We start from the raw sequence: 23,842 nt of genomic DNA on the forward strand, positions 1-23,842 counted from the left end.
GTTTTATTTTATTTTTTTGGCTATGGTTAGGTCACCAAAGTCCATACAAAAAAAATTTTGTCCCTAGTTGCGTCAGCCTGGTTCACAGTACTGACAGTGCCATTGACAGTAAGTTATAAGATCGGTTCCAAAACGTGTTATTGAACCTGATAGTTTCCAGGACATTAGAATAAAGCCGTATCCAGACGAGACAATTTTTCGCTAATCTTAAGATATTGAAAACTGGAATTGTTTAAACTGACTCCACGAGACAGGCATAAACTGTTTTTATTTTATTTTATTATTATAATCGGCGGTCGAATGTAAGGCTTTCGATTGTATCCCACGTCAGATGATCTGGTGGGCACTGAAGGTGAAGAACGTGCCACAAGTCTACATTGACATTATCCGAGACATGTACCGCGATTCGGTTTCTCTGGTAAGGACCTCCGTTGGCGACACAAAACCCTTCCCGATTACAGTTGGTGTTCATCAAGGTTCTGCTCTGAGCCCCTTTCTGTTCAGTGTGGTGCTTGACGCCGTCACGGCGGAGATACAAGACCCACCGCCGTGGTTGCTCATGTATGCAGACGACATCGCACTGACAGACGAGGACAAGCAGGTATTAGAGCGAAAGGTGAACCAGTGGAAGGGGTCGCTAGAAAATGGAGGTCTGAAGCTAAATGTCGCGAAGACCGAATACATGGCCTGCGGAAGTACGGATTCCACTCCCATCAATATAGGGAACGAACCTGCCGTGAAAACGGACAAGTTTAAGTACCTGGGATCAGTACTGCATGAGTCCGGGATCATTGATCACGACATCCGGGCCCGAATCAGCGCGGCTTGGTCTAAATGGCGGGAGGTCACAGGAGTCATCTGCGATCGCAGAATACCGCTTAGACTCAAAGGGCTAGAGTATAAGTGTATTATCCGTCCAGTCCTACTTTATGGCGCCGAGACGTGGCCGGTTCTTGGAAGGCACGTTCAGGAGCTTCACGTTACAGAGATGAAGATGCTGCGGTGGATGTGCGGCGTTACACGCGCTGACCGCATCCGTAACGAGTACATCCGTGGCAGCCTCGCAGTCCGTGACGTAGCAGAGAAGCTCCAAGAATGTCGCCTCCGGTGGTTCGGCCACGTTTGTCGCAGGCCAGCTGACTACGTAGGAAACATATGCCTTAAACTAGCCCTTGACGGCCCCCGACCCAAGGGCAGACCAAAAAAGCGATGGCTCGATGTCGTGAAAGCAGATATGAGCGTGAACGGGCTCACACGAGACGACGCCCAGGATCGCGCAAAGTGGAGGAAAGCAAGTAGGAAAGCGGACCCTGGCAAAGGCCGGGATAACGCTAGGTAGAAGAAGAATCGGCGGTCGAATTCGGCGAGCCAATTTGGCGTTTGTGTCCGCACGTCCTGATTTGATCGGACAATTAAACAGATTGGCGAATTCGCGAATTTCATCTTGTCTTCGTCTGGACACGCCTTTATATTTCAAAATTCGGATTCGTGTATGTTTTGTCATCGTTTTTGAACAGTGCGTTTAGGATGGTTGGGGTTGGATCAAAAAATAATATAATTTATAATTTTTAATATGGCAACTGCAAAATTTTAGTCTGTTCTGTGTCTGAAATTAGTATCGTATTTGACCAGAATATGGAAAATAAATACAGTAAAATTAAGAAAGTCATGCGTAATTCACATATAATCAATGAGTGAAATATCACAAACAGTGTAAAAATAGTTTTTCTAAAATGTATGTTGTTACTCGTCTGCTTTGATAAGTCATCAGTGAACAACTTATTATGACGTTATAATTACCACTTACCACTGATCAAAAATGACTGAAAAGGGTTATGAAGGTGAGCAATCGAGTCCCGTGTGGGACATGCCTGGTCCGTCATCGCTGGCCGCTATTTTGGACACGGCGTTTACTTCTTCAGCGTCTGACAACCCATCGAGGCATGGTAAATAAATAGTAAACATACATAGCATATTGTTATTTATCGCCCGTTTCGTTCTTACTGACCATTCATGTGTTTGTGTATTTGTAGAAGAAATGGAATGCGAAGCGTTGTTCGCTGAGAGCGACGACGACGTGGAAGTGTTGCCGGCGCCTTCAGAGGCCATATCGTCTGGCAGAAGCGACCATGTCCCCAAACGTGTCATTTCATCGAATTACGTTAATTCCACATCACCTGCTCAAGCGTTTCAAGTAAACGTCACTCCATTGCCGCACCCCGCCTCGGCCCGTACACCTATTCCTGATGAGTACCAGCCGCTGCCAGATAGTTCCAGCTCACTAGATTATATGCTTGGAGTTACTGGTACTGATGGTGCTCATCCCGTGACGTCTATTGGTCATGGAAGGATACCAGATCTCAACATGAGGTACCAACCTAAGCCTGTGCCTATGAACCAACAAAGAGGGTATTACTTTCCCAGCTACTCTCATTACGGGCATAGTGTGCGGCCCACACGGGACTATGTAGTTGGACCGCACAACACTAATAATGTAATTGTGGTTAGTGATGACAGGAATTTCTTAAATCATCCAATAAACTATACAGTTCCTGTTGCTGAACCTCCTTCACAGGATCCTATTCCTCATATGACATATCAAACTTTACAACCTGCCGTTGAAAATATTTTTGACAGTCGTGGGTCTGCTGCCTCTAATCTTCTAGATGCCACTTCAAGTAGTTTGGAGAGACCAAGTCGTAAGCTGAATATATCTCCCCGGAGGAGACAATCTAAAGAGAATGAGGTCAATCCAAACTTGATTGAAGTTAGCTCAGAAGAAGAAGACAATACTTCAACCCCAAGGAAACGACAGAGTGACAACAGTGTGGAGCAGCAACAAGCTGCAGACTCGGAATACCCTGTCCACAGTGTCCATGCTGCATCCGGTAGTGGAAATGGTGCATTAGATCTAGCTTCTCCTCAGATAAAGAGGGAACCAACTGAAGTTGCTACACAAGCAGCTGGAGACGCAGAGATGACGAGACATAGCCAGCCCGGGCATGTGTGTGCCGGAAGACTGGGGAACGGGCATTACATTACTCCAACACAGCCCACCCACTATGTGCACAACAATCATGTCAAACAAGAAAATCGAACTTGTGCCAATGCTCACGGGCCACATTGCTCCTGTTCTATGAACCATGTTCATGGAAATTGCATGCACACTCACTCTGGGCACCATCGGGACTTTTGTCACAACAACCCTTCCCACATAGAAGCACAAAACCTACAACACCACCACCATCACCATCACAGAATCAGGCCTTGCGTTCATAATAATGCTGTCAACATGAATCCATCCACATCTCGGGTCAAGGAGGAGCCTGTCCCTCAGATAGCAGTTAAACAAGAAGCATGTGCCCCAACTGTACCCAATAGTGAAGCAATACCAGTGCAGGTTCCAGTTACTAAAGTAGAATCTCAACAAGCTCAGGTCAAAACTGAGCCGGGACAGTCAAGTTCTCAAAGCAGCAGGGTTGGGGAGCAAGTGAGCGTGAAGGCGGAAGGTGACGCGCAGCGCCGGCGCGACGTGGATGCCGCGGGCGACCGCCAGGAGCCCTCGCCGCAGCCGGGCCCTAGCTCGGGAAGAAGTGCACCAGATTCAGACAGTAAACCTATTAATGTTGATAATAAGGTAACTACACTTGAGCATTTCAGATTTATTTTCAAGATGTTTTTATAGTTTTTTAAGACTGTCTTCAACTTGTAGTGGATTGTACATTGTATGCAATGTTATCACAAAAAATAGTCTATCCTCATCCTGCTCACCATACTGAGCGTAAGCCATTGAAAGTTAAACTAAAGTATTTAGAATATAGGGTTGATTTTCCTTTGTTTCACGTTTTAATAATAAAAAAACCCTTAGTAATATATACCTCAACCGTTTTTATTCATATGTTGCTAAAAATGGAGTATGTCCTTTTCACATTGGGCAGGATGAGGCACCCTACACCCTCTATTTTATGATTTGTAGGAAGAAAGTTCCACATCAACTGGGAATGAGACATTATTGGCCCCAGATTTGCAGTTGGATTGGGTGTCAGACTCAAGTTCGGATGACGATGTACAAGTGTTAGAAGAAGACCCCAGTTTTGTAAGTACTCCACCTATATCATTAACACCATAAATACCCTATACTATACCCCTCTTCGGTCATTTCTCGGCCTCTAAGATATGCCATTGATAATAAAAAAAGCTTCAGTAGTTCAGCAGTCGTGAAAAGTTTACTAAGCATAGCATAAATGAACGAAATTGGCGGCTAGTTATTGGATTACATTCTCTGGCAAAGCAAGTATAATTTATATAGACGTGCATTAATTTCTTAGTCAGGGCATTCTCTTAAGTGGTAATTGACTGGAAATTTGCCTATACCCACACTTATATAATTACCTACTTCATCCCCTCAAGCACAGTTCACTACGCTATTCAAGACACTCGTGAGATTATCTACCAGTCTTTTAAATTGGTCCTATCAAGTATATTATTTTTACACAAACAAAAATAATGTACAAATGGCGGACTTAATGACTAATGGCATTCTTTACTAGTTTATATAAGTTTTATATGTTAAAATAAGCTAAATTACGTAGGTGCTTAGACTGCTTAGTATACCTAAGTAAATTATTAAAAGTTTGTTATCACTGGTGACGTTTTGGCGGAGTGTGGTCGGCATTAGTCACAGCCGCGCTCCGCGCCGGTAATGGGCCGCTCTTGAGCGTGAACTGATAAGACAGCATGTGTGTTCTACGAGGACTACACTTTCAATAATTTCAATTAATATGTTTGACGGAAGCACGAGCGCTGGCGGGTGGGCGTAGTACCTCGATGTATTACTTCACAGCTAAAATCGTATGCTACCAGTGCATGAAATAAACTTTCGGACTCGTTAACCATAACAGTGCCTAACTACTCACTATTGGGAAGTAAGTATTTGGATTGTGCTCAAATAAAATGATCACATAAAATCGTTCAAAACTTTATTAAGTCAAGCTATGCCGGCTCCAACCCTACACCTCTGACCCGAGAAGATTTAAATCCTTCGCATTTGGAGAAGGGTATCCCAATTCCCAATATGGGACCGGCAACAAACTCGGCGGGACACATCTTCTCTTCATTTTACAAAAGTAAGCTTCTAATGACACATAAGAAATCAAAATAACACTTACACTTAGATAAATGGTTAAAGAACGTGAGAATCTCTAAGCTTTCAGAATAATCCTTCAGGTATAAGCCTTCAGGAACGTGGCGAATTAGGCACGAGGTTGGCTAACGTCCGATCTCTAGCACGGTTTGTTCAATTCTGCCGGCGGAGCTCCCGCCTCGAAGTCAAGTTGGCAAACCCGCTTGACCAGTCTACCAACATAACGACAAAAATGCCAACTCGTGCCTACGTTCACCCAAGAGGGTAAACCTCTTGACGTTCCAAAGCCTTCTACCTGTCATCTTAGTTCAACAATACGCCAATAGATGGCGTTACTTTCTACGCAACTTTATTATTCCGTTACAACCAATAGGTAACCAAACATTGCTAATCGACTTTATACAGACGTCTAAAACTATGAACTGTAACGCTGCAATACGTCCTTCTGGAGTCTCGCTCCGACATGTTATTCTATTGACAAGTGCAATATTGTGTAGTGATAAGATTTTTTCTAAAAAATTCTAATTTCATTACTCGTATTTGTAATGGTAGTAACTGACTGATAACTTGCTAGTTTGCCAGACTTTAGAGGAAATGTTTAGCATCAAGGTCTGTCCAGAAGTCCAGATCACATTGCCAGATCTAAAAATAAATAAGGGTACCGTTTATACCTTATGCGGTACAAAACCCTGAACAAAACAAAGTCATATTTCCTTGCCTCAAAATATTGTTCTACGTATTCTCCTAATCATCCTAATGCCAGAGTTTTTAGCATGTTGTTTGTTGTACTCTACTGGTGTTGCATGAGAGCGTCTTGTTTGTTTGCAGCGCGAGGTGATCGACCTGACGTCGCCGCGCGCGCCGAGCCCGGCGCCGGCGCCGGCCGCCTGCTTCTCCCAGCCGCGCCCCGACCTGCTGCTGCACGCGCCGCCGGCGCAGCACTTCATGCGCACTAGGTCGGTTCACTTATTTTAAGGCTTGGATCTCTCTGGTTGGCGACGGAAGCTGCATACAGCGTCACGTTCAATTTTACGTCACAACGAATCATATTCGCCCAATCTCAAGGTACCTACACAAGAGATATTAGACAGCGTCTTCAACGTGGTGTGTTACAGGGTACGCGTCGGTGGATGCGTGGTGGCGTGCCGCGGCTGCTGCTGTGCGCCGCACGCGCCGCACGCGCACGCGCCACTCGTGCGCGCGCCGCGCGCGCACCACGCGCCGCACCTGCATCGTGAGTCACTCGCTACCTTCGCACATTCGCACATATTGCTAACTAGTCACTCGTAAACCTTATTAACACGACATACGGTCTACTAATGGTCAGTTACAAGTTTTGTTTTAGTACATACACCTTATATATACTGGGAGAAATAATAGGGATGATGACACATGTTGAATTTTATAACAAAATCTAGTAAAATAGATAGCAAACGAGCAATTTATCACAATAATGTGGATATTAAAATAAAATATTGAAAAATTACAAAAATACAGGACCTGAAAGTTTCTAAATTTAAGTTTTTTTATAACTTCCAAAAACGATAAAAGTAAGGGTACCATTCGATTCCTTACATTTCATCCAAAAAAATATTGTATAGCAACTATATACATAAACGCAATATTTCACCGACAAAAACGCAATTTTCTTGTTCTGTCCATACTACAAGATGGGCTCCCAGAGACCTTGACGTCACGTTCCCTTGTCGTTTTGTTTAGGGCGTTTCGCGAGTGAAGTGCGACTGTCGGCCTTTGACTACAATTTCTGACTTTTGTGTTACTTTAATGCAATGGGTCCCATATAGACATTTGATCCTAAAAACAAACCCGATCGATTGATACCATAAATGAAAATTAGTCATGTAGCCTATTATACCTATCTACGCATTTCTTATTTTTCTGTTTTTTGCAGTTCTATTATAAAACTTGCTTGTTGCTTGCAAAAAGTATTTTCACACTTCTCTAAAGGGTCTAAATAACGTACGAAAAAATGCTACTTTCCAAAAACGCTTTGTCTTATTAGTCGACTTTTTTTTAGATTCGACTGGCCTTCTATTGCTTCCTCTCTAAGTCCCTCTAACTAAGCTCACTGTGCACCGTGTTTAATGGCACATCTAGGTATCAAACACAGTGCAGAGTTAGCTTAGACGGACTCTAATGAGAATCTAATTGATTTCCAGCTCTTCGTGACGTACCGGCACCACCGTACCGCGTGCACGAGCAGTTGTGGCACAGCCAACGGCATATGCTGGTAAATTATCCGTTTTGTTTTATTTACAGAAGGCCACTGAATAAATAGGTAATATAGGTATTATTAGCGGGGATCAATCGCGAAAAGAAAAAATACAAGATATAATATTCTAGAAATGATTTTCACCTAGTTATGTATATACCTATTAAATTAAACAGTACCTCTTTCCCTAACTTGTCGACATAACGTATTAAGTATACCTCCATAGCACATATTCGCCAGTATCATCACGGCTATCGATGCTTCTCACTCAACTCAAACTATACATTTTAATTCAACTCCTTATGACCTTAACACTTATCCAGTCGACTGGACCATATGGATTATGGTCGACCATATCGTTATAAACAACCACGAACAACCGCAGTTTTTAGGGTTCCGTAGCCAAATGGCAAAAAACGGAAACCTTATAGATTCGTCATGTCTGTCTGTCTGTCCGTCTGTCCGTCCGTATGTCACAGCCACTTTTCTCCGAAACTAAGAACTATACTGTTGAAACTTGGTAAGTAGATGTATTCTGTGAACCGCATTAAGATTTTCACACAAAAATAGAAAAAAAAAACAATAAATTTTTGGGGTTCCCCATACTTCGAACTGAAACTCAATCTATGGATAGGTCTTCAAAAATGATATTGAGGTTTCTAATATCATTTTTTTCTAAACTGAATAGTTTGCGCGAGAGACACTTGAGACACTTCCAAAGTGGTAAAATGTGTCCCCCCCCCCCTGTAACTTCTAAAATAAGAGAATGATAAAACTAAAAAAAATATATGATGTACATTACCATGTAAACTTCCGCCGAAAATTGGTTTGAACGAGATCTAGTAAGTAGTTTTTTTTATACGTCATAAATCGCCTAAATACGGAACCCTTCATGGGCGAGTCCGACTCGCACTTGGCCGCTTTTATTCATAATATACAGAAGCAACAAAATTTGCAGTAATAGTCAACTTTAAAACTTTATGATCACCGATCGGCTCCTTTAGGAGATGCAGCGACGCAGCATGGCGCGCGAGTCCGCGGGCGGCGGGCTGGCGCACTTCCCGCCGCCGCCCACCACTGTGCTCGGGGTGAGTCCCCCCCCTGTCTCCGCAGGAGAGGCAGCGGGCGGCGGGCTGGCGCACTTCCCGCCGCCGCCCACCACTGTGCTCGGGGTGAGTCCCCCCCCTGTCCCCGCAGGAGAGGCAGCGGGCGGCGGGCTGGCGCACTTCCCGCCGCCGCCCACCACTGTGCTCGGGGTGAGTCCCCCCCCTGTCTCCGCAGGAGAGGCAGCGGGCGGCGGGCTGGCGCACTTCCCGCCGCCGCCCACCACTGTGCTCGGGGTGAGTCCCCCCCCTGTCCCCGCAGGAGAGGCAGCGGGCGGCGGGCTGGCGCACTTCCCGCCGCCGCCCACCACTGTGCTCGGGGTGAGTCCCCCCCCTGTCCCCGCAGGAGAGGCAGCGGGCGGCGGGCTGGCGCACTTCCCGCCGCCGCCCACCACTGTGCTCGGGGTGAGTCCCCCCCCTGTCCCCGCAGGAGAGGCAGCGGGCGGCGGGCTGGCGCACTTCCCGCCGCCGCCCACCACTGTGCTCGGGGTGAGTCCCCCCCCTGTCCCCGCAGGAGAGGCAGCGGGCGGCGGGCTGGCGCACTTCCCGCCGCCGCCCACCACTGTGCTCGGGGTGAGTCCCCCCCCTGTCCCCGCAGGAGAGGCAGCGGGCGGCGGGCTGGCGCACTTCCCGCCGCCGCCCACCACTGTGCTCGGGGTGAGTCCCCCCCCTGTCCCCGCAGGAGAGGCAGCGGGCGGCGGGCTGGCGCACTTCCCGCCGCCGCCCACCACTGTGCTCGGGGTGAGTCCCCCCCCTGTCCCCGCAGGAGAGGCAGCGGGCGGCGGGCTGGCGCACTTCCCGCCGCCGCCCACCACTGTGCTCGGGGTGAGTCCCCCCCCTGTCCCCGCAGGAGAGGCAGCGGGCGGCGGGCTGGCGCACTTCCCGCCGCCGCCCACCACTGTGCTCGGGGTGAGTCCCCCCCCTGTCCCCGCAGGAGAGGCAGCGGGCGGCGGGCTGGCGCACTTCCCGCCGCCGCCCACCACTGTGCTCGGGGTGAGTCCCCCCCCTGTCCCCACAGGAGAGGCAGCGGGCGGCGGGCTGGCGCACTTCCCGCCGCCGCCCACCACTGTGCTCGGGGTGAGTCCCCCCCCTGTCCCCGCAGGAGAGGCAGCGGGCGGCGGGCTGGCGCTCTTCCCGCCGCCGCCCACCACTGTGCTCGGGGTGAGTCCCCCCCCTGTCCCCGCAGGAGAGGCAGCGGGCGGCGGGCTGGCGCACTTCCCGCCGCCGCCCACCACTGTGCTCGCGGTGAGTCCCCCCCTGTACCCGCAGGAGAGGCAGCGGGCGGCGGGCTGGCGCACTTCCCGCCGCCGCCCACCACTGTGCTCGGGGTGAGTCCCCCCCCCTGTCCCCGCAGGAGAGGCAGCGGGCGGCGGGCTGGCGCACTTCCCTTATTATCCTCCTTTATTTTTCAATTGAGTAACCAAGCAACCAATATTATCATATCGAGTGTATCCGATTTGAATGAAAGACTAGATGTCTTTTGAGTGTTACAATCTAAAATGAACTCTATTATTTCAGTTTCCTGATTACTTCGAACGGCTAGACACAAACGGACCTAATGTTGATTTTGATTCAACAAGAGCCGTCTTGATGTAAGTTTACTCATTACCCTTCTTGGATAATTATAAATTAATTCTGTTCATTGTGATAATAATGATCTTTAATATAAGTAAATTAAATTAACTATTAAGTACAACTTTACATTCGGCGGGTACACACAGAGCGAGCCGATTCGAGAGGAAATGGCAAACGCCCGTCCCCGCGCGGCAGCGTGCTCGTGATGTCTAGTGAGCACGTCTGCCTCGCCCGATTTGCTCGGCAAGATGGCGTAGGATCAGTCAGCTGTTCTAAATGGTGCCACATACCTATTCACTGCCGTGGCTTGGCGTGTATCTTTTATTTTGTTTTTGAAAGCAGTCCAAAACAAAAACAAAAATTAACAAGTTGGAAGAGATTTTGGGTGCCACAAATCTATGAATATATCGATATCGATATTATCGATCATAATACGGCGGCTCTACTCAGAACAGACGAATTTTAGACGCATATAAAAAGGAGTAATTCGACCTGTTATGTTTACAATTACACGTAAAATTTAAACGGCAAGAGACAAATTTAGTCTGGCGTTAAATTAAACACAAGTCGTCTCCTTCACGATTTTCGTAGACATCTCTTCTAAATACCTAAAACTGGTATGGATGTGTTCCTCGTGGTCTCTAGAATACGAATTGACCGGTTTTAGTTTATGGAGAGGGGGACGTGTCGATAAAAAGGGGGGGAATGTGGGCGGCCGACCAGCATTGATATTTGTTCACATCTTGAGTCCTATGGGACCGATCGGTTCGTTTCAGGTGTCGTTTGAAAGAGTATTAAACGTGCTATTATTGCTTCATAATAACTGTAGTCATAACTGTAGTCGTTTAGAAAATATTTTAAAATATATGATTTTTTACCGTGCATGGATGGCATAAGTACTGACAAAACATGCGTCTAACTCAATAAATTATAACTTTACCGCAATTAATGTTATTACAAAATATACGAGAAATTTCATTAGCTTTCTAAAAACATAAGGTTTATTGGTGTATGGTATTATATAACCATGTAATGATGAATTTTGTTCAGCATGGGTCACTACGCACCGTCACGTAAATGGCGGGCGACCGACCACAACTGTTCATTGTTTCTCGGGTTCTATTTTACTGATCAATTGGTGATGGATACCATTAGAAAGAATGTTAAATGTACAATAATTGGTTTCTAATAACCGTAGTCATAACTGTAGTCATTTACAAAATAATTGAAAATATATGATTTTTACCGTGCATGGACATAAGTACTGGTAAAACATGCTTCTAACTCAATAGATTATAACATTACCGCAATAAATATTTTCAAAATATACGGGAAATTTTATGAGCTATCCAAAAATATAAGTTTTATTGCTTTATAATGTTGTATAACTAAGTAATCATGAATTTTGTTCAGCATGGGTACTGTGCACCGTCACGTAAATGGAGCCCGGCCATCGTTGAGTTTTCATTATATTTCAGGTTCTATTTTTCTGATACATGGTGGATACCATTTGCAAGCATATTAAATTTTCTGTGAATACTCGATTGTTTGAAATCTGAGGCCCAAAATAACCATTTTAAAAATATTAAAGAAAATGTTTAATTTTTACCTTAGAGGTTTGCTTAGTGACTGAAATAATTTGAGAAAGAGATAATGTAGTAAATATAGCGTGAAATTTTTAGAGTAAAATCAGCAAACTATTTATTAACTTTCCAAAAATATTGTTTAGTTACCGTACAACTATAAACATATATGTAGGTATGCCAGGACCAATTTCGCCAAGCAAGCAAACACACGGCGCGGCGAGCGCCTGGTAGACCAGCAGCATTCTATTATTGTTTGACAGTACATTTTATAATGTAGGTATCCAAAATGATAAAATATCGATATAAATGATGGTTTGTTTGTTTTGTTTTTTTATCACAGGAAACTTAAGTATAGTTTGACTCTTTTGACAAAAGCCCAGTTCTAGGTTCATAACATCGTTAAGTTCGTAGCTTTCATGATTGCAAAACCACTGCATATGAAGTACTTAATATCTGTGTTGTTATTTGACTCACGCGTCTACACGTAAAACGTTTTCAAACCCACTCCGTAGTTAATAATTTAAAATCACCTTTTTAGTGAGATCTGAGGCTTGTGGCGTTAAAGAGATATTTGTCGCCGCACGCTCCAGGATGCAAAATAAGTGACTACTATTTGAGTAGCAGCGTATGTCCACATAATAACTATCCGTGAAGTCCGGTTTTAAGTATAGTAATAGTAAGATAAGGTCAATATTGAGTAAACTATCTATATTATATTTATTTACTATTTTATTTTACGGTCTAATTTATAGTTTTTGCTTACCTATTGATTCATTGGCGTTTGGCATTGTAGTTTTAGCTTGTAAGTATGACTCTATTGACAGTTATAAGATGTACTACGGTATTTAAATAACGCTCGTCTGTAACTACATGATCTTAGATCTATAATAGCGACTCATAACTTCTCTGTTCGACTGTAAGTCATACAAGAGAGTTAAGTAGCGATTGCGATATAAAAAGCTATAAGTAGAAGGCTTTATCACACGTTTAGAACCTTAAGTGCAAATTGCAGATTATTACTCATATAGATGTTAAGGTTGTTCAATTCACTTTGAGCTATAAGCTATAATACTAGCAGCTTAACATGCAATATAGCGCCCAAAACAGCTACTGTAGATCTTAAATCTTTAGATGAACCTTTTAAACACTTTTATCTCACCAGAGCCTGTAAACTGTAAACTAAGACTATAGATGTAGCTATTCTAGAGCCAGGCTGTCTTTAGGTAAGAAAATAGGTGCTAAGTGTCGCCTAATTGTTTGTTGGGATTTATATGACGGTGCGCAGTGACCCATGCTGAACAAAATTCATTATTACTTGGTTATATAATATCTTACACCAATAAATCTTATGTTTTTGGAAAGATAATGAAATGTCTCGTATATTTTGTAAATACATTAATTGCGATAAAGTTATAATTTATTAAGTTAGAACCATGTTTTAGCAGTACTTATGTGCATGCACGGTAAAAAATCATGTTTTCAATTATTTTGAAAATGACTAAAGTTATGACTACAGTTATTGAAAACCAATAATAGTACGTTTAATATTCTTTCAAATGGTATCTATCACGAACTGATCAATAAAATAAAACCCGAGAAATAATGAAAAGTTGACACCGATCTCCTGCCATTTACGTGACGGCGCTTAGTGACCCATGTTGAACAAAATTCGTAATTACTTGGTTATATAATATCATACACCAATAAAACTTATATTTTTGGAAAGCTACTGAAATTTCACGTACATTTTGTAAGAATATTATTGGAGTAAAGTTATAATTTATTGAGTTAGACGCATATTTTATCAGTACTTATGCCATCCATGCACGGTAAAAAAATCAAATATTTTAAAATATTTTGTAAATTACTAAAGTTATGACTACGGCTATTAGAAACCATTTATTGTACGTTTAATAACCTTTCAAATGGTACCTATCAGAAATTGATCAATAAAATAGAACCCGAGAAATAATGAAAAGTTTACGTCGGTCGCCCGCCATTTACGTGACGGTGCGTAGTGACCCATGCTGAACAAAATTCGTTATTAATTGGTTATATAATATCATACGCCAATAAAACTTATGTTTTTGGTAAGCTAATGAAATGTCTCGTATATTTTGTAATAAAATAATTGCGGTATTGTTGTAATTTATTGAGTTAGGCGCATATTTTATCAGTACTTATGCCATCCATGCACGGTATAAAATCAAATATTTTGTAAACGACTACAGTTATGACTACGGTTATTATGAAACAATAATAGCACGTTTAATACTCTTTCAAACGACACCTCACACGAACCGATCGGTCCCATAGGACTCAAGATGTGAACAAATATCAATAATGGTCGGCCGCCATCTTTGCCCCCCTTTTTTTCGACCCGTCCCCCTCTCCATAAACTAAAACCGGTCATTTCGTATTCTAGAGATCACGAGGAACACATCCATACCAGTTTTAGGTATTTAGAAGAGATGTCGACGACTTTTCTCGAAACAGGCCGATTTCCACCTGTCTAATTGAAGAGAGACGGTCCTTAGCGACGGAAGGCTCGTAACACCATGTCTACATCTATTTGATCTATTTATTTCGTATTAACCAACAATCAAATTAATCATCAATTCATTGTTTCCATTTTGATGTAGCGCGCGCTGCCTCGGCCGAGGTACGTCTACGCTGGCCGTTTGCCGCGTGAGAAAATTTCCTCGCGAGGCTGCTCGTTCTGTATGCACCCGCCTATTCATGTAGCTACATCGAGTTTGTATAACATGAAATGGGTTCGTCTAAATATAGCTAATGAAATTTATATGATTGCAGGCAAGGTCCCCACGTGCACCACCACATGCACCACTACCTTCAGATGTACCCGCCACACTTACATATCTCCATACATCCTTCGGTAAATGTTGTGTTGTACTTATTGTACCTACTTTCGTTTCTTTCTGTAGTCTCAATAGGTTAGCTTGCGAAAAATAAATGCTTTCTTTACAAAAATGTAAAATAACACACATAGCATGCAATCGCTGTATGAATGGAAAAATAACTATAAAGTCGTATACAAAAATCGGTTATCCGACGTTTGAGGACAAGGAGACTTCTGGATTATGGAGTAGAGTAATTAATTTCAGATTAAATATTAGGTATGTCCACCGACTGTTAGGCCTAGTCCGGCCTGGGAACGAAATCATAAAATACCCGATAGTCGGGTTTTCGGCACTGAATGTGTTAATTCAAATTACAATTTAAGGCAGTTTACTGAAACACTAATCGACTTAATTATTTATTAAGGGGCTCTCCCACGCCAATGACCTTCGATCTGAATCCCTTAGTTTTCTAATGTTTTTGTAGCTTACCATATTAACAGCAACGGCTTTAAGCAATATAGTATCTCATATTTACTTCAAAGTTTGTAGTAAGTCTTCGAGATATTTGGCATCAAAGTTGAACAATTTTAGACCACAAAACTGGTTTTCTGGCCATTACTTTTGTGTTAATTAGTTTAAAATTAAAGTCCTTGACACGTTTTTCGAGACGTCAAAGACGAACCGTATGTAGATTTCGTATATGTAAGATCCTTTACGGCAATCTAGTTACGGTAACAGTGTTTTTTTACACAAGTAAAAAAAAAAAGAATTTATTTCTTTCAAAATCCGGTCGACAAAAATGGAGATAAAACATTGAAGAACTGATAGCGGCAAAAGTAGGACATACGATTCAAAACTTGTCAAAAATCGATGAAAATCTCGGGTAGCCCCTTAAAATAGGTACCTACCTACCTACTCTATATTTATACTGTTTTTGTTAGTATTCTAACTCTAACACAATGTTAGTGGTAACTACTGGGAAAATAAATCCTAGTAGTTACCACCAACTCAGCTTGGTTCGGTTTGGTAGTAACTAGTGGGATTTTTTTGTGGGCAAGTGTAACCGAGGGTTGACGTGTCGTGTCGTGTGGCGGCAGGGCTACGGCTCGCTGTCGGAGGCGATGTCGCGCGAGGCGGCGGTGGCGCGGCGCGCGGCGCGGGGCGCGTCGCTGGCGGTGATCGAGCGCAACACGTACCGCCACGCCTACCCGCGCCACGCCGGCATGCCCGACGAGAAGTGCACCATCTGCCTCTCCATCTTCGAGGTGGACTCCCACTGCAGGTGACGCTTTATTTTTACTACGCCGCGATTCGAGCGCTTTATGTAGGATTCGTATCAAACGGCTGGAATCGGCGCACGTATTGCTATACTAAAGCATAGAGAAAAAAATACATAGAGTGCTCACTCCATACATCAGTTTTAGTACCAAAAAGACTATTAGCATCTAGCATCGCGTAGCGGAACTATCAGTACTGCTACTTGACAATAGATGTAGCACCGACCGGAAAGTCTTATGCTAGTGAGATAAGACTTTCCGGTCGGTGCTACATCTATTGTCAAGTAGCAGTATTGATAGTTCCGCTACTCGATGCTAGATGTAGACACTGAAATTAATAGTCTGAACTGATGTATGGAGTGAGCACTCTTGTCTTACTATATTTCTCTATGACTAAAGGAACTTGAATCTACTTCACGGTACTCATTTGAGTAAGTCTCGCACCGACTTCGGCCGTTTGATGTGAATCCTAGTGATCCTACAATAGTCTGAGCCTCAGGGCACTTCATTAGGCTAGTAACTTCTGGTGAAAAATCCATAACTTTCATCGGAGATTGCCAGACTAAACCGGCATTGCGCTTCCCCGTAAGTAAATGAAACTTTGGTGTTTTTATTTTTAAATGTTGAATTTCCTCGTATTTCTGCTTACCTCTGCCGTTTTACCACGGAAAAATTCTGACTCAAGAAGTAGTGAAAACTATTGTAAATATAACAAATTTGCAGCTACTATACTTTGCACTACTTTATGGAATTATCGATACTCCAGCGCTCTGCCATCTGAGCCACCAAGACCTCATCCATAGCCAGCAAATCTTACGCAACTATGGCGTAAATTTAAAGGGCTGTATGAACCTACTGTAAAACCCCACAGTCGTGTTTTAATTTATCGCCACTCGTTGCGAATTTCCTATTTTTCGCACTTGTATCGTAATGTACTAATTATATATTTGTCATAAAATAATAAGATGTTATCTCGCAGACGACTCCCTTGCATGCACCTGTTCCACATGGAGTGCGTGGACCAGTGGCTCAGCACCAACAAGCACTGCCCCATCTGCCGCGTCGACATCGAGACGCACCTCAACAAGGATGCCGCCTTCTAAAGAAGGTACACACTGTCTTTGCGCATAACTGGCGCTCTAGCCAAAGTGACAATCGCTTGCGCTTCGCCATCGAATCGCCTTGTGTCTCTATCACTCTTCCATATTAGTGTGACAGTGACAGTTGCGTTTCGTTCGCTATGGAGCGATAGCGATTGGCATGTTGTCTACGGGGCCTGTATTCCTAATTTTGCATCTCATCAAGTATGTAAGTAAGTAGGTCACAACTTTCTTAAATACCATAGGACCAATCAAGACTGATGGACGTTAGATTTGTGGCTTACTCGTAAACCCTCGGCCACGACGCACATGCTATGAACGTGCATGCTTGATGGTCGACGCCGACCGCTATAAATTTGTTTAGTCAATGTATGGTGCAAGTCTCCTGTCTCTTATAATATAAACTTCTTGGCTACTACTAAAGAGTGATATTAGTATGTTCTATTAGTATGGTCAAACCAAATTGTCAGTAAATAAGAACAAAAAAAACTATACTCATCCTTTCCTTTTGACAAACTATATGAGCTCAAACTCTATCAGGGGGCCGATTTTTTAATTTCGATCGCTCGATTTCGTCACTCGAAAATCGGTGGAAAACGGCAAAATGCTGATTTTTGAAATACGACCGATAGAAATTGGGAATCGAGTGGTATTGACCACCCGTTTTCAATTCTATTAGTAGAATTTACATGCCTAGTAGTGGAGATATTACTGAAATAAATACACGAAATCGAGCGGTCGAATTTCAAAAATCGTCCCTCAGGTCGAGTTGTTTTATGGTCCACAATGTTGCATGAAGTTATGCTTAATTTCAGGTTAATCTAACTTGCAAGATTTGATTATGTAGAGACAAGACAGATGAAACTGAATAAAAATGATACTTGTTAACATGTTCAATTTATTTCAATTGACTTTATTTACAAGATGAAGTAATTCCATATTTTTGACTTCAAACTTCTACTTTTTCTAATTATTATATTCTTTAAGCTAGTTGGCCAGCAGTGATTGCCGTATAACTAGAAAGTAAAAATAAATTCTGTCATTTAGTAATATAACAATGAAAAAAAAAACAATGTCTCTCAAAGTATCACAATCACTGTTTAACAGCTTGTGAAGGTTGTTCACCCAGTTTGTGTTGCAGCTGTGGCGCGGCGACAATGGCCTGCTGCTGCAGCTCCAGCGACTCTTGCTGCAGCTCATGCGTCTGCTGCTTCTGTGCGTTACAGCTCCTGCACACAAACAATACTACTGCCACCATGTATATATACACATACAAACACATTTTATTCACTAACTATAAGTTTATAATTGTTATATTTTAAAATCTTATTACAATGTTGAGAGCCAGAGAAGTGGCTCATGTTGGTTTTCATTAAGATATTAAAGGCAATTTCACTTAGTTTTGTACAGAAATGATTTGTTATTTTGATCAACTTGATATTAAATAAGAAAATATAGTTGAACTTTATTGATAATGTTAGTATAAAAGTATATTATGCTTTAATAAAGGTTTTTTATACAAGATTTGATTTTGTTGGGCCCCTTGGTAACACTTACCTGCATGCATGGTCTATTCTCTCACAAATGGCATCTGATGCAGCAATGTTACCAGACAAGTAAGATATTTCTGCAGCAACTGTTGCTAGTTTTTCTGCATAATCCATATAACCTATGGAGTAAAATTATTTATATTATAGGCATAAACTTCTATTTAAAGGAAACTCAAGAAAACGCATCAAACTGATATCAGCTTACTCAAAAGAACCCTAAGATTATGTTTAAGATCACTGAGAGAGCCTCGCACTGCAACCAGCTGATCCCAGTGTTGAGGAGGAGTGCTATCTTCTCCCCACTCTAGTGCTTGCTTCACTAAGCAGATTTCCTTGGACAGTGCTTCTCTTAATCTGGAACAGTTTTTATGTTGAGAACACTACATATAAGATATAATGAAGTTAATACAGAATTCTTAAAAAATGCTTAGGTATTGTATGAATGGTGCTATTGACCGAGCGCTAGCGAAGGTCTCACTTAACAATTACCCAATCTAACCTCTCACTCGTATCCTGTATAGCAACCATAGTCACAGTGAGTAGTTGGGTGGCAGCATTTACATTGACAGTAGTTGCCTGGCGAATGAGAAAGTCGTGGCCCAATTTCTCTTCATCCCAAATGCCTGGTTGCTCATCTTTTTGGTTTGCTTCGCAGCAGACTTGCGTAATAAAGGGTAATGTTACCGGCGAAACTATACGTAGTTTATGTTGAATCGTCCTATGCGCCCTACAAATTGTTTTTATAGTATTTAGTAGTCTACGTGTAAACATTTTCCTTAGGATTGGTATTTAACTGGTTTGAATGAAATTATTATATTCCATTGTTGTGTTTTTGGAAAGAATCCGCAGAGGACTGTTTGGTTTGTATTGTATAAATTGAATTGATTGGTAAGGTTATGTTATGGAAAATTTGACAGATGAATAGATGACAGCTGTCAAGAGTATGTTTCAGTCACGGTTTTAAACGCTCTGCTCTAATCAAATACCATAGAGAATATATTGTAGTCATATACATCCTCGGCCGAATCTATAAAGCCCCCTCCACAATCGTGCGCGAAGCCGCGAATGCGAACTCGCAGATCTGCGAAATATACTTGGTCAACCAGATCTTGACAGTAGAAAAAGGCAGCAAATTTGAAAACTGTAGGCGCGCAGGGATATCGTCCCATAGAAAAGTTGAATTTCGCGCCTTTTTTACTGACAAGATTTGGATGAGAAATAGAGATGCAAACAGACGAGGTTGCCCTTCGAGTCCTCGTGGTCCCGGAGAAGTCTTTTGTATTTTCTGTTATTTTACTTTTTTGTCCTTAGAATATATGACACCGTAAGATTGTGAACTCGTTAGTTTATAATCTAACGTAGGTTAGGTTAGATTATAATCTCCCTACCGTCAGTTTATAATGTAACTAGCGAGATTATAATATGACGAGTGTTTACAATTTTACGGTGACATATATATAGATGGTCAAGCAAATCTTGTCAGTAGAAAAAGGCGCGAAATTCAAATTTTCTATGGGAAAATACCTCGCGCCTACATTTTTCAAATTTGCCGCCTTTTTCTACTGACAAGATCTGCTTGACCATCTATAACAGCGGTCGGCAACCTTTTAGCAGCCAAGGGCCACATAGTGGTTAACGAAGTTGACGCGGGCCACACTTTGTTAATATTTATGACTTTATCGGACAATGTCGTTTGTCAATATTACATACAAAATAGCCAGGGAGGCTCGCAGGCCACAAGTGACAGGTTCACGGGCCGCATGCGGCCCGCGGGCCGCCTGTTGCCGACCGCTGATCTATAATATAGTCCCCGAGGTAAAAATCTGTGTATGTATATGCCACGCCGACACGAGAGTCGCCAGACCAACGATTGTTACAATTCATGCATTAGTGATCTTCGCTATGCTAAGGATTTTAAAACATAGCTAAAACAATTTAATTCATTGTTTTATAATTTTATTCCTAATTAGATTTTTTTCTATTTTCAAACCGCTAATTAAGCTATCTTAAAATCGAAGGAAGAATAATCTCGCTGTCTCCTTTTGTCAGCTCTTATGTTGAAGTTCAGGCTAACAAGGTTGAGGTCTGTTGCTGCTATAAGCCTAGTTGAGTCGAAATCCAAACTGTATACAGGCGAAGGCCTCTTTGAAGTGAAGTACATCTGAAAAAAAGGAAGTAGAATTAATTTTAATGTAAGAATTCTGAAACCTTTTGACCGCTACCACTATTTTATTATAACACGCTATAGTTAACTTTATTACAATGTATTAAGGTTCAATTTATACTTAACATTTGTCGGCATGTTAAGTATTGTTAACGATATTCTTATATTTCATGAAACGGAAAACGATCCTTGCTCGGGCCCGACGTCGGATCCGACACAACGGATCCGTCCGCAAGGATGGATGTAATAAGCCCTTATTGCCGACTTTGGCGGTTAAAGGTTTGATATACCATGAACCCATATGATATGAATCATACACTTTATTTTTTATTTATTTATTTGAGCTTTGTTATTCTACAGAGAAATTATATTAAATTAGTAATATTCCCCTTCTGGGTAAAAGCAGGACGAAATTGCTGCTACTGCAGGCAAGAAATGGCAAAGCATAGCAATAGATAAAGGCGGGTAAATACACACTGAGATACGTGATGAGGGTCGGGCTGGGGCGAGCTACACGCATATCCATCCTTATTCTTAGGTTATGTAGGCAGAATGTGACATTACTTGCGTAGGGTAAGAACCTCATATTCATACTGTTGGACATTCGCGGAATATTATGTACCTACTTTGGCTACATCTTTTCCTGCGGGATGATTCTATTGAAAGTAGCCCAATGTAGGTGCTTTCAATGGATTAGAACTAGGTACATTCAAAAGAATGAACCTGCAGGAAAGAGTGTGTTCAACGTGACGTCATTAAAGGTCGGTACCTACCTGCTGATGTGGGTAATGTAGAGTAATTTCGAATGATACGCTAGTGTAATAACCACTGTAAGGATAGAAAATCAGCAGAAGTAGCCATTTAAAACATGATTCAGAAGTCTTACAAATATAGTTACCTGAACGTGAGATTTGGCATTTCTTCGATCATACAGCACGCATCTAGAGTGTTCTGCGGCACCCGCTAGGATGGCACGGTCACCGTCAGTCTTCACACAGTACAGGGTCACTAAGAATGGGTCCTTTGAATCATATACCTAGAAAATTATAAGTTTTATTTAAAAAACAACCCAAGGTTTTGACCACCAAAAAGTTTTTTGAAACATATGTAGGGATTAATGTTAATAAGTTTAAAGAATGCAACAGAAGAATGGAATTATTGTAAAAAAAAAATACTTTTACTTACAACTTCAAAAGTTCTAGTATCAATGAGTTGTAGTTTCCCAGCATGTGTGACATAAGCAATTGTGTTCTCATCATGCCAGTAGACATCTCTCACTGCTTGCCTTATATCAGGGGACACATTGGTGCAAGAGACAAATTTCGACCTGGGAAATAAAATAATGGTTTCTTTGTTAACATGGTTCAATTCTGTGTGTAGCATGGAATTGAATGCTGTTCATAATTAATCTCTTGGCACAAATGAGAAACTAATTATGATTTTAGAAGTAGTATAAAATGTAAAATTACCTACATTGTGACATCAACTAAAAGAGGCTTACTATTTCCATCTGGGCCAATAGCTAATTTAGTTTCTGATTTATTTACTGATAGGCATCTCAAACCTTCAATACCATGGTGTGGTACTCTGATTATATCTGAATCTGAAAAAATTGCATTTTGATCAATGAATCATACCCAATTATCTATCTAAATAGATCTTTACCCCTTTTATCTGAAATGTAAACAGTATTTTAGCTATGTAAGAAACTCCCCCTACTTTAAATACTTAGTTATAATTTTAATATTGTAAAACATTTTTACCATTATAACCTTTGTATGAAAGAGCGAATGCCTCCTAACATAAGTGTCAAACTTAAAAGGAGGATTCGACACCTAGGCAAAAACTGGTTAAAAATAAACAAAATTGTTTTTTTTTTTAATTATCAGAAACAAAAAACATGGATAATATAAAAACTTACTTTTATAAAACTTTAACCTTGCAGGTGCATTCATATCGTGCTCTATTCCATTATTGTACCAGTAGCAAAGGTTAGGACTGGTGCATGAAGCAGTGACTGCAATGGACACATCTCCAGTATGAATCAGTTCCACTGCAGAAACTTCTGACTGACCCCGGTCATGACAGTCTTGGATATGGTGGAGCAAGCACGGCCTTTCCCTTGTGCCCTTCAATTTATAAACTATAGCACATCCATCTCTGTAAAGAATTTAAAGAATATAAAGGATGAAAATGGAATTTAAATAAATGTCAAAAATATATCTGTAAGTTTACTGGGTACCTATTTCCACATACAAGGAGACCATTTTTAATCACAAATCTTGATATATCCTTTGTTCTTATGTCATTTCGTTCAACTTTTGGTACTTCCACACTCCATATATATCCACCGTCCTTTAAACCCTGTTGGTCGACAGGATAGCAACATAGTTTTGATCCAAGAGCTATTAGCACAGCTTCCGAATTGTGAAACTTCACCCACGGCATGTATTTTGTATTATAACGGAGAGTTTTCTGGAAATTATATCATGACATATGCCTTGTAATATAATTCAAATAAATAACTTCAATACTGTACAATATACTGCTATTACCAATAAATAAAAAGAAGGTAAACAACCTGTTTGTAAATTCCATTACACCAATTTCGTGAAACTCTACATAATGTATAAAATGAGAGTGGCTGGGACCTGCAAATAAAATGTTTATATTTTATTTGTTTATTTTATTATAAGATTAGGACATATAATCATCAAAGCACCATCTTATTTAAAAATTCCGTTGTTTTGTTAAAGAATAAAATATTTAAATTAAGAAAGAAGAAAATAATTATAATGTTTATTTGAATGTAACACAACCAGTATAGGTACATCACTGTAGTAAAAACGTATTAACATTCTTTCTTATTTTTTCAAAACTATACCTGTTATCGACCCTGTCGCGAACGAATAGGTTAGTGAAAGATCTCCAAATTGTATTGTCTTCTGTAATAAAGGTCTTCAAAGTTTTACAAGTGAGCATTACATTGCTAAGGTCTGATAATGGTAAAAATTTGAAGATTTTAGATAAAATATCAAAAGGTAGATCAAGAAGAGTTAAATCGGACATAATGTCTGTGTCGATTGCATAAATTCCATTTCAGTGACCAGAATAGTATAGTAGACTAGTTTATTTATTCATATTCTAAGGACAGTGGTGAGTGGTATAATTATTAAACAAATTAAATTAAAACATAACGCAAGGATAAGAACATGCCATGACGAATTTAGGCATTTAGGACATAATATAA

General features: G+C 41.5%; 3 protein-coding genes across 3 annotated transcripts; 1 reads left to right on the forward strand and 2 right to left on the reverse strand.

The window, feature by feature from the left end:
• The first annotated feature begins 1,589 nt into the window (after window positions 1-1,589).
• On the forward strand, window positions 1,590-18,400 carry LOC134662751 (E3 ubiquitin-protein ligase Arkadia-like). Its single transcript, XM_063519039.1, has 12 exons — window positions 1,590-1,946; window positions 2,034-3,637; window positions 3,977-4,096; window positions 5,972-6,099; window positions 6,259-6,377; window positions 7,324-7,394; window positions 8,381-8,464; window positions 9,998-10,071; window positions 14,455-14,536; window positions 15,599-15,783; window positions 16,758-16,886; window positions 18,020-18,400. The coding sequence occupies exons 1-11, from the start codon at window positions 1,820-1,822 to the stop codon at window positions 16,879-16,881; spliced, it is 2,718 nt and encodes a 905-aa protein (XP_063375109.1). The 5' UTR covers window positions 1,590-1,819; the 3' UTR covers window positions 16,882-16,886; window positions 18,020-18,400.
• Window positions 17,961-19,295, reverse strand: LOC134662760 (uncharacterized). Its single transcript, XM_063519050.1, has 4 exons — window positions 18,928-19,295; window positions 18,634-18,782; window positions 18,436-18,547; window positions 17,961-18,107 (listed from the first exon to the last, which is right to left on the reverse strand). Exons 1-4 carry the CDS (start codon window positions 19,197-19,199, stop codon window positions 17,972-17,974), a joined length of 669 nt encoding a protein of 222 aa, XP_063375120.1. The 5' UTR covers window positions 19,200-19,295; the 3' UTR covers window positions 17,961-17,971.
• A 1,073-nt stretch (window positions 19,296-20,368) lies between these two features.
• Window positions 20,369-23,815, reverse strand: LOC134647274 (F-box/WD repeat-containing protein 4). The gene is made up of 8 exons (XM_063501554.1): window positions 23,477-23,815; window positions 23,174-23,243; window positions 22,835-23,067; window positions 22,514-22,752; window positions 22,066-22,195; window positions 21,778-21,919; window positions 21,491-21,628; window positions 20,369-20,589 (listed from the first exon to the last, which is right to left on the reverse strand). The coding sequence occupies exons 1-8, from the start codon at window positions 23,659-23,661 to the stop codon at window positions 20,425-20,427; spliced, it is 1,302 nt and encodes a 433-aa protein (XP_063357624.1). The 5' UTR covers window positions 23,662-23,815; the 3' UTR covers window positions 20,369-20,424.
• Window positions 23,816-23,842: the final 27 nt, after the last annotated feature.

The sequence above is a fragment of the Cydia amplana genome, chromosome 1 (genome assembly GCF_948474715.1).
Source record: "Cydia amplana chromosome 1, ilCydAmpl1.1, whole genome shotgun sequence".
Lineage (NCBI taxonomy): Eukaryota > Metazoa > Arthropoda > Insecta > Lepidoptera > Tortricidae > Cydia > Cydia amplana.